This window comes from Manacus candei, unplaced genomic scaffold (genome assembly GCF_025592945.1).
Source record: "Manacus candei isolate 608988 ecotype Guabito, Panama unplaced genomic scaffold, ASM2559294v1 h1tg000057l, whole genome shotgun sequence".
NCBI classification, from domain to species: domain Eukaryota; kingdom Metazoa; phylum Chordata; class Aves; order Passeriformes; family Pipridae; genus Manacus; species Manacus candei.
The window spans coordinates 869,300-883,568 of NW_026138105.1; the positions used below are offsets into that span (position 1 = coordinate 869,300).

At 58.2% G+C, this 14,269-nt stretch overlaps 1 protein-coding gene across 16 annotated transcripts in view; it reads left to right on the top strand.

Moving 5' to 3' along the window:
* Positions 1 to 14,269, top strand: part of EPB41L1 (erythrocyte membrane protein band 4.1 like 1) — a 69,838-nt gene that overhangs the window by 30,547 nt on the left and 25,022 nt on the right. For 13 of the 16 annotated variants that reach the window (XM_051803229.1, XM_051803224.1, XM_051803228.1 and 10 more), the window contains 10 exons: positions 7,480 to 7,672; positions 8,335 to 8,499; positions 10,980 to 11,084; positions 11,162 to 11,204; positions 11,867 to 11,942; positions 12,077 to 12,295; positions 12,384 to 12,471; positions 12,758 to 12,910; positions 13,662 to 13,759; positions 13,897 to 14,072. In XM_051803229.1, the coding sequence (XP_051659189.1) occupies positions 7,499 to 7,672; positions 8,335 to 8,499; positions 10,980 to 11,084; positions 11,162 to 11,204; positions 11,867 to 11,942; positions 12,077 to 12,295; positions 12,384 to 12,471; positions 12,758 to 12,910; positions 13,662 to 13,759; positions 13,897 to 14,072 (1,297 nt within the window). In that variant the 5' untranslated portion in view covers positions 7,480 to 7,498. Of the gene's footprint in view, positions 1 to 1,318; positions 1,511 to 7,479; positions 7,673 to 8,127; positions 8,219 to 8,334; positions 8,500 to 10,979; positions 11,085 to 11,161; positions 11,205 to 11,866; positions 11,943 to 12,076; positions 12,296 to 12,383; positions 12,472 to 12,757; positions 12,911 to 13,661; positions 13,760 to 13,896; positions 14,073 to 14,269 lie in introns of those variants that run through there. The other 3 variants (XM_051803225.1, XM_051803234.1, XM_051803232.1) reach the window with 3 other exon arrangements.

Sequence of the window (14,269 nt, forward strand, 5' to 3'; positions counted from 1 at the left end):
CTGCCAAGGTCGGGGTATCCGGTTAGGGTGCAAACAGACCAGGCAATGATTTCAGAGGAGGGGAGCTTGCTGGGAATTATGGGATTACTGATTCTTCCTTGCTGCAGATTTCTGTGTTTCAGAGTGAGATCCCTCTGGGCTGTCCCAGTTCACTGGCTCAGGAGTCCCTGTGCAAGGTGACCAGCCCTGAGGAGGGCTCATGGGGAGGTCTCTCCAGGCTCTGACCTAGTCCCTGCCCATCTGGTTCCCCCGGGGCAGATGTCCTTGGGTGAGGGGACAGTCCTTGAGCATCCCAACCCATGGGTACTGCTTGGAGAGCTCATACTGATGAGCAGCTGGGCAGCTGGGGCTGAACGGCGGTTTCTCCCTCTGCATCCGGCACTGTCACCCGCATGGGTGGGGTGACTGTATCCTGACAGCCAGAGCCTGCCGGGAGCCTCCCAGCAAGTCCCCAGACTTTGTCTGGCTTGTGCTTTTTCCCCTGTGGTTCTTGATGGCTTGGTGTGCCTGGGAGTTTCCATCAGTATGTGTCCAAACTACACTGTGGTGGGTCCTACCTGGACACTCTGCTCCCAGCAGGCTGCCCACACCTGGTCAACATAACCCAGCCCCTGCCAGCCCCCATGGGCTACCTGGGTCCGGGGTGTTGGGCAGCACCTGCTGTCTGGCCAGTGTCCCTGTGGGTGTTCCTGCCTGTGCTCTGGCTGTCCCCACTGCCTGCTGATGGCAGGATCATTCCCTCTGCACAGCAGGGTCAGTGCTGGGCTTCCTGGACCTCCTGTGCTCTGTGTTGCAGGGTATGAGCACCCTTACAGTGCGTGGTCCCAGTGCTTGCTCTGTGGTGTTGTGCCTTCCAGGGGACAAAGGAGGGATGAGGAGCTTCGGGCCCAGGAGACAGGGATGTGCTGGGTGTCACACTTGGCGCTTCCCCCTGGACAGGGCTGATGAAAGAGCTTTTGTTGAGCCCCCGCTGCTGGGACATCTCAGAGCAGACTGGTGCTAACACGGTGCTTGGGGACGTGGTTTGGAGGGTCACAGTGTTTGCTGCCACAAGACCCATGAAAGGGATGAGTGGGATGCAGGACTGTGCCAGGTTAACTTGGGGTGAAGATGTACAGTGGATCCAGTTCCCATGGAGGAGCTGAGCTCTCCTTCCCTGCCAGGGCATACACGGGGAAGGATCCTTGCAGGAGCACAATCTGGTGCCTGGCCTGGGATGAGTCAGGTGTTTTCAGGCAAGGGAGGTGATGGGGCTGGTGCCAGCTTCCCAGTGGGACCCTCCCACCATGCCAAGGGCACTGGTGCAGGCCCAGAATGCCTGGGAGTGGGGAGCCTGGCAGAGGGCTGGGAAGGCAGCCCAGCTCCCAGCCCAGCTGCAGCTGCAGTGCACATCCATCCGTCACTGCGGGGGGAGGGCGGGAAGAGGCGGCTCTGTATAAAGCACTGCCTCGGGCACAGCGACAGCCCAGCAGGATGAGCCATGCTGGAGCCATGGGGAGCTTGCACCAAGGTAGGGCCCCACCATGGACATGGCCACTGCGCAATGCTCGGCACTGCTGCTGATGCTCTGGGCTTTAGCCAGCAGTGGGTGCCCTGGGGAGAGCTGGGTGGGATGCGAGTCGTGGAGCCTGGGAGGGGAGATGATTGGACTTGCTCTTAGAGGTCTTTTCCAAACTTAGTGATTCTATGACAGGGCACTTTTACAGCTGGGAAACCACTCAGGGCACTGCAGATCTCTGCCTCTGCCAGTCACCGGTGAGGATAAGTGGGGTTCGTTCTTCAGGAGCTGGGGATACTCTCTGTTTCTGATTCCCCTGCTTCACCATAAACAGCTCATGTGATTCTCTGGCCCTGCTGCAGAGCAGCACAGGAGAGCTGAGCTTTGCTGCAGAGCATTTTGGGGATTTGCACGTCCTGTGCCAGGGGATAAGTGCTGGGGGGCAGCAGGGCTCAGGTTGGCAGCAGGGCTCAGTAGGGGCAGTGGGGCTCAGGGTGCCATATATTGCCAGGGCTTTGGGGCTATTTTCCCTGTTTGCTCTTTCTGTGTCCCCAGAGGATCCCCAGGACTCCTCACCAGGCTCCTCTCAGGTTTCCAGGATGGCTGCATGGCACTGCCTGTGCTCCTGTCCTGCCTGTCCCCTGCCAGCTCAGCCCCTGCCCCATCAGGGGTGCTGGGTGCCACAGCCCTGGTGAGCACCTCTGTCCTTGGGGGCTGGCAAGTACCTGGACCCCCTGACCTTTGTCACACAGCCACTGCCACCCCTACAGGGTGCTCCTCATCTCTGTCTGTCTCTGCAGCAGCCATCTGTCCCACAGCACGGTGGGGAACTTTGCTGCCAGGATCAGCCCTATGGACCCTCAGTGGTGGTGAGGTAGGAGGGTGCTGGGGTGTCATCCAGCTCTGTGCACCCTAGTTATGCTAGAGCCTGCAAGGCCCCGTTCAGGCACTCAGCATGGAGCTAGGATCTGCCCAGGACTGTGATGGTCCAGAGGTTAAACCTCAGGGATGGGCAACAGCCTCGGCAGAGAGTGGGGGGGGAAACAGAGCCAAGTAGCAAAGGGGGATGGTCAGCCCTGGAAACCATCCTGGCAGCTGGGAGTGACTGGGCAGGGGAAGGGGAGAGCAGGCTGCAGCAAAACCAGCTTGGAGGTGGCAGGGAAGGGAAGGTTCTGAGTGGGGAGCATTTTGGATGCTGGAGGCAGGATGTGCTGGGGAAGTGCTGGGGCAGAGCATCTGGGAAAGCTGTGAATCCATACTCTGGCTTGAAGGGGGAGGAAGAGGAAAACACCAAGGGAAGGAGGAGCAGGCAGGGAGATGAGGGGAGGAGATTGCAGGCTTGACCAGCAGGTCTGCCTCTGATCCTGCTAAGGCTTTCTTTGCAGTTGCCATTCCCATGTGCCTGTTCCAGTAGCCTGGGGCTTCTTTCAGCTCCAGCCATTTCCCCTTAGGAGAACAACCCCCAGTCCATAGGGGTCCAGCGGCAGCAGAATTGAGCCAGCCCTTGCTGGAAACTGGGCTTGTGCTGAAAACGTGGCCTTACTGAAAACTGGGTGCATGGCACCGGGGCCGATGGGTGCAGAGGAACCCTTCGGCCATCATCCTGCATGGGGAAGGGTCTGGGGGGACGGTGTCCGATGCCTCCTGCCTTCTCCAGCTGCTGCCAGGCAACTGCCAGCCTCAGCATGGGAGCTGCTCCAGCCTTGGCTGCACTCCCAAGGGGACATGCACGAGAAAGGCTAGGTACTGGGAAGGGCTGGGACAGCCTGGTAAAGGCTGGCACCCAACGGAATTGGGTCCTGCTCCTTCTGTGGGAAATATTTAGAAAAAAATTATTTGGGACAGCATCTCTATTTGTCTCTACCCAGTTCGCTGCAGTTGTGGTGTATATCTCTTTTAAAGGTTTGTGGTGGAAATCGTCAGTGAAACTATCCCACTGGCAGCACGCTGGGACCTGTGTCCTTTCTCAACCCATGGTCCCCCACACCAGAGTCTCCTGCATGGGGAGGGCAGCAGAAGCTGAGTTCTGCATCCAGAAGGTGCTGTGTGATGGGCAGCACTTCACGGCTGCTGCGTGCTGTCTGAGGTTTGCTTGCCACCTCCACATCAGGGGCAGCTCCTGTCTGAGCCACAGAGCTGCTCCCATGATAACCAACATCTGCTTCTGGAGCTCTCGAATGCCACAGAAAAGGCCATGGGGAAAAAAGTGGGGAGAAGGGGCTGAGGCAGGTTGCAGTGATTGCCTCACTGTGAATCTCAGGTCCCTTCAGAGCCTGCAGGTGCCCTCAGGGTGCTGAACACTCCCAGCCTGGCACAAGGGACAGTTGGGGTGCTGGTGGTCATGTTGGCCTTGGTGTCCTCCCACAGCCTCGGGAGCAGATGACCAGGCTTCCATGGAGGGTGGATCCTACTGCTGGCCAGAGCTCTAGGGGCTGGTGCCACCATCCCCAGGGGCTTGGTGCTGCCAGGCTGGTGCTGACCTTCAGTGCCAGCCAGCCCTGAGCCCCCTGGCTGCCAGTAGCATTGGGGTGAGTGGCAGTGCTGGCAGAGGCCTGATTCCGTGCTCCCGACCTCTCCACTCAGCCCCACTGTGGGCAGCAGCACTGAGCAGCAGCACTGCCCACGCGGCTGTGGCACCCACACCCACCAACCCCTGAATGCAGACATTGTGGCTGTGCCCAGGAGCGTGGCGGTGCCAGTGTGGCCCCTCCACTGGGGCCGTGCAGCTGCAGGGCTCAGCTGCAGTAGTGTCATGCCCAGGGCCACTGCCCCACTGCCAACCCCAACTCCCTTGGGGCAGCTCCCTGACCCTCATACCCCAGCAATGACCCTGTGTGGGGACTGGAGTCTCCCCACCATGGCTGCAAGGTGAGAGATTGAGGGGCTCCCTGCTCCTCCTGAGCCCATCCAAAGTTTGGAGGGGCTTGATCCTCCCCCCTGTGTTCCACACTGCTGGGGCAGGAGCAATGCCACAGGGATGGGCTCAATGGGCCCTTTCTGGGCTGGGATCCATCTGAGCTGGGGTTTCCTCTGTGGCTGTACAGAGCCCTGTGTCTCTGCCCAGGCACAGAGACACGTGGTGCTGCAGGAGGGAAGAGCGTGCAGTGGGAATTACTGGGACCAGGGAAGGGGGATGGTGGCCAGGGTTCCAAAGCAGGGTGGCAGGAGAAGCAAGGTCATGATGTGAGCAGGGAGATGGTCCCTGGGAGTTTGCCAGCTCCTTTACCAGGGGTCTGCCACCCCGGCACTGCTGTGTTGTGCTCTCACGGGCTTCAGCTGGTAGTCAGGGTCCCTAGGTCAGGCTCCTTGCTTGGAACTGGAGCTTAATATGCAAAAGTAGGTCTGGCTGGGCAAGGTGGGATGAATTCCTAGCCTACTACCCTTAAAAAAAGACCTTATTTCCTCAGGGATCAATGCTTCCCACTGCGGAGGGAAAAAGTAGTTTGGAAGAAAGTTTAGAAACCTTAAGTGAAAAACCCAGCGTCTTTTTGGCCTGAAGGGATGGTTATCATTTGAGAGATTTCATATTGATTAAAAAATTCACACACTGAGATCCAGGCAGAAGCACTTAGGAATGATCCAGACAAAGATTGGAGCTGGGAGCATGCAACTGCTTGAATTTGCAGTGGAAAAACAGCAGCCCTGTTTTCTCTGTGGAAAAAACCAAACCACTGGTGACCCTTGAAAGCTTCTGGTGCCCTTGGCCAAGCAGTGGGGTCTGTCAGGAGGAGCTGAACTAATGCTGCTCAGGGGCCTGTGGCAGGTTGTCCTGCCTGTCATGGCCAGAAGAGTGTGGCCCTGGGGCAGGGTGGTGAAATCCTGGGCCTGTTGGTGTGAACAGAGTCCCTCTGTGGTGACCACACAGCCAGCATGGCCAGCAGCAGCGTCACTGACCTGTGTGCATGGAAGGGGGATGCTCCCAGATGATCCTGCACTGCCGAATCTGGTGGCAGGAGGCACAGGCTGACTCCTGTGTCTTCTCTGTTACCTCCTCTCTGTTCTCTCTCACCCCTGGAGTCAGTTTTAGCCATTTTTATGGGTAAGGTTTCATATTTTCCCACTGCTGAGGACACCTGAAGGGCAGTGGAGGAACAGGAGCTGTGGCGTGGGATGGGTTTGCTTTGTAACAGAAAGTCAGCAAGTCCGTGGGTGACACTGAACTGAGCCTGAGCAGTGCAGCAGATTCACCAGGGATGTGGCATCCAGAGGGACCTGGGCAGGCAGAAGGAGCGAGCTCATGTGAACCTCATGCAGTTCAACCAGGCCAAGTGCAAGATCCTGTATCTGAGTCAGGGCAGCCCCCAGCATCAGCACAGGCTGAGGGCTGGGTGGGTTGAGAGCAGCCCTGGGGAGAGGGACTTGGGGGTCCTGGTCAGTGACAAATTGGATGTGACTTGGCCATATGTGCTGGTACCCAGAAACCAGTCGTGGGCTCATCCCACACTGTGGGCAGCAGGTGAGGGTGGGATTCTGCCCCTCTGCTCTGCTTAGGTGAGACCCCACCTGCAGTGCTGCCTCCAGCTCTGGGGTCCTCAGCACAAGGACATCAACCTGTTGGAGGCCACGAAGATGCTCCAAGGGCTGGAGCCCCTCTGCTCTGGAGCCAGGCTGGGAGAGCTGGGGGGGTTCACCTGGAGAAGAGAAGGCTCCAGGGAGACCTTAGAGCCCCTTCCAGTGCCTGAAGGGGGCTTGTAAGAAAGATGGAGAAAGACTTTTTTACCAGGGTCTGGAGAGACAGGACAAGGGGCAATAGCTTCCCACTGCCAGAGGACAGGATTGGATTGGATATTGGAAAGAAATTCTTCCATGTGATGGTGGTGAGGCCCTGGCACAGGCTGGCCAGAGAAACTGTGGCTGCCCCATGCCTGGAAGTGTTCAAGGCCAGGTTGGATGGGGCTTGGAGCAACCTGGTCTAGTGGAAGGTGTCCCGGCCCATGGCAGGGGGTTGGAATTGGAATGGGGATCAGAAATATCCTGTGTGGGCTTACACACTCCTCTAAAGTGCAGGTTTTATGGTGCTGCAGGCATTACTCAGGGCTGCTGGTGTGGCTGTTCCATGGGCAGGGTGGGTGATGTGACCCCAGGGAGATGCTCTGATTGAGCTGCCTCGTCCAACCACAACCTTCGGACACTCCAATGGGGGTAATCCCAGCTGATCTTGCACAGACTGATGGGGAGCTGGTGGGGCCTGAGCAGCCTGAGTGACAGGTGGGTGATGGTCCAGAGGGTGCTCCATGACCTTGGTGCATGGATCATCCCGGGAGCTCTTGCCAGCCCACACTACATTGGCATAAAAGGTTTCAAAAACATAAATGTTCTAAAAACATGTTGCTGAGCACCCCGGCATGGAAAGTACCTTCCCCTCGCTGTTCCTGGCCCTGGGTTTGTTTTTGCATCATGCACTGGACAGGCAGCTGGGGCTGGAGGCAGGAATCTCGCTGCTCCACAGGGTCCCACGCCGACCGTGGGAATATGTTTGTCATTTCCTTTGTCAGTGCAGGCTTTCCCCTGACTCACAGCCTTGTTTTTCCTCCCACTGCTAAAAAACATGAGTGAAGGTACCTATGGGTGCAGGGCTGGGGGGAGCAGGGGGTCAGGGCAGCCTCACTGCCCGCTGTGAGTGCAGAGATGGGGCGTGAGCCAAGCCCTGCCTGTGGTGGGTCCCTGTCACTGGGCAGCAGATCCATGAGTGGACAGGGAGCCGAGGTCTGGCAGAGTATCCATGCAAGAACAGGGAGCTGGTATCTGGCAGTGGATCTGTGCATGGACAGGGAGCCCCGGTCTGGCAGCGGATCCGTGAGTGGACAGGGAGCCGGGGTCTGGCAGCGGATCCATGCATGCAGGCAGTGGGGCAGAGATGGGCTTGTCCCAAGGCTCCCGTGCAGCCAGGGCATCCCAGCTGCTGGCTGCCTAGCCAACGTCGTCCATGCCCGTGTGACCCCAGTGACCCCTCCTGTCTCTTCCTCGGGTGGCGGTGGCAGAGCGAGGTGACCAGCAGCCATGACAACGGAGACGGGCCCCGGGTCGGAGGTGAGGAATGCGCAGGAAGAGGCTCCGCAGCAGCAGCTGGAGGCGGCTGCCCACGGCCCCACCGCAGCCCCCAACCCCACCGGCCGGGACAGCGACGCCAACGAGAAGCCCGGGGCACAGTCCGATGCCCGAAATATGGAGCCAGTGAGTGGGTGACGGACGGGTGCCACGAGAGGCAGGAGGGGGAGGCGCAGCAGAGGAGAGGGTGTGCCACCGCTCACTGCTGTCCGTCACTGTGGCCTTGCTGCGGTGCGGGGGCTGCAGGAGCCCAGTGAAGTGGGCACATCCCTTGTGCCCGAGGGGAACGTACTGGAGGGGAGCCCCCCCAGCCAGGGTGGTGGTGGCTCTGCCAGCTGCCTGCACAGCTGCTCACACAGCTCCTTGCAGGCAGGGCAGGACAGGCAGAAGGAGCCATGCGGCAGCCTGGAATGCTGACGGGGCTGGGAATGGCAGTGCAGGTCGGGGCACAGGGAGGGAGCAAGTGGTCCCGTGTCCCCTGCTGAGCTGCCCTGGGCAGGGCTGGGAGCAGCAGCCGCACCCGCTATTGGCTGCAGAGTTGCCAGGGAGCTGAGCTGTCGGGCAAGGAGGTTTTGGGTGCTGAACTGCCCCCAGGTGACCATTTTCCAGGGACCTGGCTTGTGCTGGCAGTGTGGGTTGGGAAAACTAGGCTCGACTGAGGACTCCTAAGAGGTCATCAGCCTCCCTGCCACCAGCTGCCCTCTTCTGCCTGCTGTGGAGGGCTTTCCCCCTCTGTGTGTCCATCCTGGCGGTGGTGCCAGGTAACATTCTGTGTCTCCCCATTCCAGGGCACAGACATGGAGGACAAGGACTACAGTGAGACAGATGGGCTCTCTGACAAAACAACCCCCAGCAAGACCCAGAAGTCACCCCAGAAAACCACCAAGAAAGTGAAGAGTGCCCTGTGCAGGGTGACCCTGCTTGATGCCTCCGAGTATGAGTGTGAGGTGGAGGTGAGTCTTGGCTTTGAGTGGCTGTGCTAGCACCAAGGAGGGGACACTCTCAGCCCAGGGAATCTGCCCAGCCCAGCGAGTCCTCATGTCAGGGCTCTTGCAAGTAGCTTTGTCGTACCTCTCTCCTAGGGAAAAGTATCCACAGAAATAGCCATTTAAGTTGAAATTTCAACATAAGGAAAAAATCTGGAAAGACAGACCCCAGCAGGGAATTTCAGCCCAGTGAAGGCAAATTTGGCAGCTACTCACAACAAAAAACAATGTCTAAATTGGAAACTTTATGGCTGGGGGTAGAGCTCTGCCTGACAGTGCGTGCACTACACACCTGGTGCCAGCCCGGCTGCGGCACCTCCAGAGCACGGTGTGTTGGCTGTCCCATGTGTGCAGGGGTTGTGTGCACACGGGTATCTGTACACGTGTCGGTGCAAAGGAGGTGACATGCAGGGGCCCTCCTGGCTGCCCCAGGTGGTTTTGTGTCCATCTTCTCTGTGTTCATCTTCTTCTCCCTTGCTGTCCCTCCCCATGGAGCTGGTGGGCCAGTGAGCACACGGCGAGGTAGTGTCACGTGTGTGCATGTGCACATGAGAGTGAACACATGTGGACATCCTTGTGGCTGCATCTTCGTGCATGCAGGCAGGGCAGGGTGCACAGGCAGGTGGTCCAGCACCCTTCTCTGGGTCTGAGGGCACCCGCTCGTTAGGCATCATCACAGGCACATGGCATGGGCACACACGGGTGTACGTGGGTGTGCACTGTTCCCTGGTAGTGGGTGTCACGGCAGGGAGGGACAGAGGGGACAGACACCAGGCAGTGCCTGCAGTGAGGGACGGAGGGAGCAGCTGTTCCATCTCCAGCACTTCCTTCTGTCTCCTGCCTGCAGGCTGAGAAGGCAGTGCTGCTCCAATGTGCGCCATGAGCCCGGAGGGAGGGAGGGACATTTTTAGGGACTAGCAACTTTGCTTAAAAATGAAAAGCTGAGGTTGTTCAGAAGAAGAAATCTGAGAGCCTTTTCCAGGGAGACCTTTGCCCTTGCTGTGGCAAGTAGGTAACCGGGTGTTTGCTGTCAGTAGCTTGAAGCCGGCTGCATGGAGAGGATCTGTATGCAGGTCCTGGCTGATCCAGGTCTCAGCTGCGTGGGATTGATGAATGTAGGGAGTGTGGCTGCCTGAGAGGAGGGAACATCCCGAGGAAGCCGGGGGAGGGGATGTCCCTGCCCATGGCACAGGCAGCAGAGCCTTTGATCTCTGTGCTCCAGCAGCCCTGGCTGTCACTTTAGTGGTAAAATTGTTCACAGAGCTGTAGAAGGATGAGTTGGCAGCAAGATAAAAGACTTCCCGAAGGAGGAAAGGAGCAGAGCACCTCAAGGAGCTGACAGGGCACAAGGGTGGCTCATGAGCCCCAGTGGGGTCATCTTTCCCCTGGCTCTTCCCAGAGCACTAGCCAACCAAACGGGGATGCCAGGAGAATCTCAGGTCACAGGTGCTGGCAGAGCAGAGCAGAGCAATACCCCTTGCCACATTGCCCAAGAATGGGGTCAACTTTTAGACAGGTGCTGCTCTCCAAAAAAGCCATCTGGGGCACAGAGGACAGGGTTAGGGGTAGAAAGTCCAGTGCTGCATTTCTTCTTTTTTCTGGCAGACGCTGTTGGAATAGTTGTGCCTTTTTCCTATGTTTTAATTAAACCTTAATTCAGTCAAAATCAAATGGGGGAGTAAAACTGTTCAGTGTGACACCCCAGCGTGTGCCATGGGTGAGCCCCTACCTTCAAACCCAAGTTGGAAGGAGGGAGAAGACCCAGGAAAGTTGATGGCAAGTACTGGAAAAGCTTTGGAGGGCAAGCAGGAGCCTGTGCTGTGCTGCTTGCTGTGCTGTGCTGCCATCCTAGGGGGCACCTGGTAAAGTTGCTCCAGTAAATGGATGTCTTGGAGGGGGGAGATTGGAGATGGGAGCTACCAGGCTGGAAATCGGGGAGATACACACGTGGGAAGGGTTGTTCTTCAGTGTCCATGAGGGAGCCTGGGCCTCACTGCCACCAGTAACAAAGAGAAATTCAGGGGAATTCCAATTCCTCAAAGTGTTCAAGACTGGGTTGGATGGGGCTTAGAGCAACCTGGTCTAGTGTCCCTGCCCATGTCAGGGGGGTGAAACTAGACAATCTTTAAGGTCACTTCCAACGCAAACCATTCTGGGATTTGTTTATACCAAGGGTACCCTCCATTGCTGCACATGGCCTGGGCTCTTAGTGGCTCTCGTTTGTCCATGCTCTACTTGGGAATCCCACCACTGCTACCACCAGCAGCCCATCCCTGCAGCCCAGGGACCACCTGGGTGTCCCCAAAGTGGTGCAAAGCCCAGGTGATCCCAGGGCTGCAGGGATGGGGCATGGTGAAACCCACTGCCAGATGAGAGCACCTTTTAGGGGTCACCTGAAGGGTCTCCCTTGAGCCAGCTCACCATCAGCCTCTCCATGTCTCTGACAGAAACACGCCCGAGGCCAGGTCCTCTTTGACATGGTGTGCGAGCACCTCAACCTCCTGGAGAAGGACTACTTCGGTCTCACCTTCTGTGACTCAGACAGCCAGAAGGTGAGCACGGCGGGGTCCCTCTACAGCTGCCCCTTGCATGGTGGGGACCCCCCTGACCAGCTGTCTCCTTGTTGCAGAACTGGTTGGACCCCTCCAAGGAGATCAAGAAGCAGATCCGCAGTAAGTGCCCAGGGAGGGTGCATCCTTCCCAGCCCTGGGGTATCCCATGGAGCTCCAGGATAGCTCAGCTGTGGCTGTCCTACAGTGTGTCCCCTTCTCACATGCTCTAGAGAGGACCTTTGCCAGCTGGCCTGGGGACAGGGATGCTGATGCTCATTCAGCTAAGTGTTACCCACCTCTCCTCTTACTCATGAGAGGCGCTGGGGGGCAAAGGACCTCATCTGTGCCACCAGAGCTGAGACATGGTGCCTCTCTGAGCACCACTTGCCCTGAGCAGGGAGGAGAGGGACGGGGGGAAAAAGTGGGGGTCCTTGCTGGGACACGTCCTGGGGCCTTTGCCCATGATGTTGCATTGCTGGGATGGCAGAAATGACACCTATAATCCAAGGTGTCATTTTCTGGGACACAGGAGGCTTTTGCTGTGACAGTGATGCTGTGATAATGATCAGGAGCTGATGGCTTCTGAAGCTGTGATGCTTTTCTCTCCCCAGCCGTTTGGGAAGGATTAACCAGGTCATGCTGGTATCCCAAGGGCTGTGCTCCAAGCAGCTTCTGCAGCCCCCTGTCCCTGCCTTGTGCCAGGCTTAGGGGATGCATGGATGCTTCTACACCCTGTGTGCAGCCTCACGGGTGCTGTCTTGACTGCCCTCTCCCCTCTCTAGGTGGGCCCTGGAACTTTGCCTTCACTGTGAAGTTCTACCCTCCAGACCCTGCCCAGCTCACAGAGGACATCACAAGGTGGGGACCACACACCTCCTTCCTGGGGAGCCCCGGCCTGCATTGAGGGGCACACGTCTCCCTCCCAGGTAGCCCCAGCCTGCTCAGGGGGCACATGCCCTCACCCTACTCTCACCCTCTCCCCCCTCCTGCAGATACTACCTGTGCCTGCAGCTCCGTGCAGACATCATCACGGGGCGCCTGCCCTGCTCCTTCGTCACCCATGCCCTGCTGGGCTCTTACGCTGTCCAGGCCGAGCTGGGCGACCACGACACCGAAGAGCACGTGGGCAACTATGTCAGTGAGCTCCGCTTCGCCCCCAACCAGACACGGGAGCTGGAGGAACGCATCATGGAGCTGCACAAGACTTACCGGTGAGCTCCAAGAGGGGATGGCACCGGAGAGCTGACCCTCACCTGGTGGGGCACCTGCCTACGTGTCTCCCTCTCTGTTTCCCTGCAGCGGAATGACCCCTGGGGAAGCAGAGGTCCACTTCCTGGAGAATGCCAAGAAGCTCTCCATGTACGGGGTGGACCTGCACCACGCCAAGGTATGGGGCCATGGGGCTCCCAGAGCCGTGGTCAGCGCCATCCCACCCTGCTCCTGCACACCCCTCTTGCCCACCCCTTCCTCCCAGAGTGAAGGCTCAGTGAGGACACACTCCTGGCATGGCTCTAGGTGGCTCTGAGTGTTGGACCAGAGGAGCTCCAGAGATCAACCAACCTGGGGTTCAGGGCCCCCGTAGCACCTAGCAGGAGGGAGCACGGCACTATTGGCCAGGCTTGTTCTTGCTTCGCTAACTGAACTGTTCCCTCCTGTCCCCTTCCCTCCTCCAGGACTCAGAGGGCATTGACATCATGCTGGGCGTCTGCGCCAACGGCCTCCTCATCTACAGGGACCGGCTGCGCATCAACCGCTTCGCCTGGCCCAAGATCCTTAAAATTTCCTACAAGAGGAGCAACTTCTACATCAAGATCCGCCCGGGTGAGGTGGGTGCCAGGTGCCCATGCAGCCCTGGGACACAGCAGAGTGCTTGTCCTGTGGGACTGGGGCTGATGGTGGGCACTGGGGCTGATAGTGGGGATGTCCTCACCTGGCTCCAGCCTCTGTCCCAAGGGTCCCACATGAATGACCACACTGTCCAAGAGAGCACATCTCCTGTGGCGTGGATTTTCTTGTCTATGCTCTCGTGACTTCAGCAGCTGAGGGGCCCCAGGTTCCCATCCCTACCTGACATACAACATGACCCTGCTGCTGTGGGGAGTTTGCCCAGGAAGGGAAGTTGAGGGCCATTTTTGGCGTGTCTTCACAAAAAAAAACATCAGGAGATTTTTTCATTCATTTTCAGACTTTATTTTTGCTCTTCTATGTGCACTGGTGGGAGAATGCATTTCCCCCCGGGTCTTCCAACAGGCTGGAATGGCAGCACATCTGAAAGGGAGAGCGATACCCTCACACCAAAACAGCTGTAAAAGCTTTTGTTTCTTGGAGGAATTCATCTTGCACTGAAAAGCCATTTACAGCTGAGGGAAGTGCCTAGGCCAGAGGCGTGGGCAGTGATCCCATCACCCTGCTGGGTGGCATGGACCTTCCCAGCACAGCTTTGAAGAAGACTTTTGGGGTTTTTCTGTATGGTCATGGCTCCTGCCAGGGGAGCCTGAGGGCTTTGGCAAGGTCCTATCCCATCATGTCCCCTAGGGCAGGATGTGCCTGTAACAGCCTATATCCGTCTCTCCCAAGTATGAACAGTTTGAGAGCACCATTGGCTTCAAGCTGCCCAACCACCGCTCAGCCAAGCGGCTCTGGAAGGTCTGCATAGAGCATCACACCTTCTTCAGGTGAGGACACCTTCTCCCGGCCTCCCTTCTGGGAGGCAGACATGCTTCTGCTTCTGTTGCAGTGGGTACATGTGGGGCACAGTGCCGGGGGGCCTGACTGGGGTTTGCTGATGCCCCTCCTCCCCTCTGACCCCTAGGCTGGTGTCCCCAGAGCCACCCCCCAAGGGCTTCCTGGTGATGGGCTCCAAGTTTCGGTACAGTGGGCGGACGCAGGCGCAGACGCGACAGGCCAGTGCCCTCATCGACCGCCCAGCTCCGTTCTTCGAGCGCTCCTCCAGCAAACGGTACACCATGTCTCGCAGCCTTGATGGAGGTATGCCCCAAATTGGGGAGGGGGAGGGAGATTGGTCCGCTGGCGGGAGCAGTCGGGTGCTGCTCGGCTCGGTTCTACTTTGCCTCATTGAGTTGAGCAGGGTCACAGCAGCATTGGGCTTCCTTCTGGGGGCTGTCCCCAGTTGCATCCCCATGGCAGAGGGTCTATCCCCACCCCAAGTGGTTGCTGAGATTGTG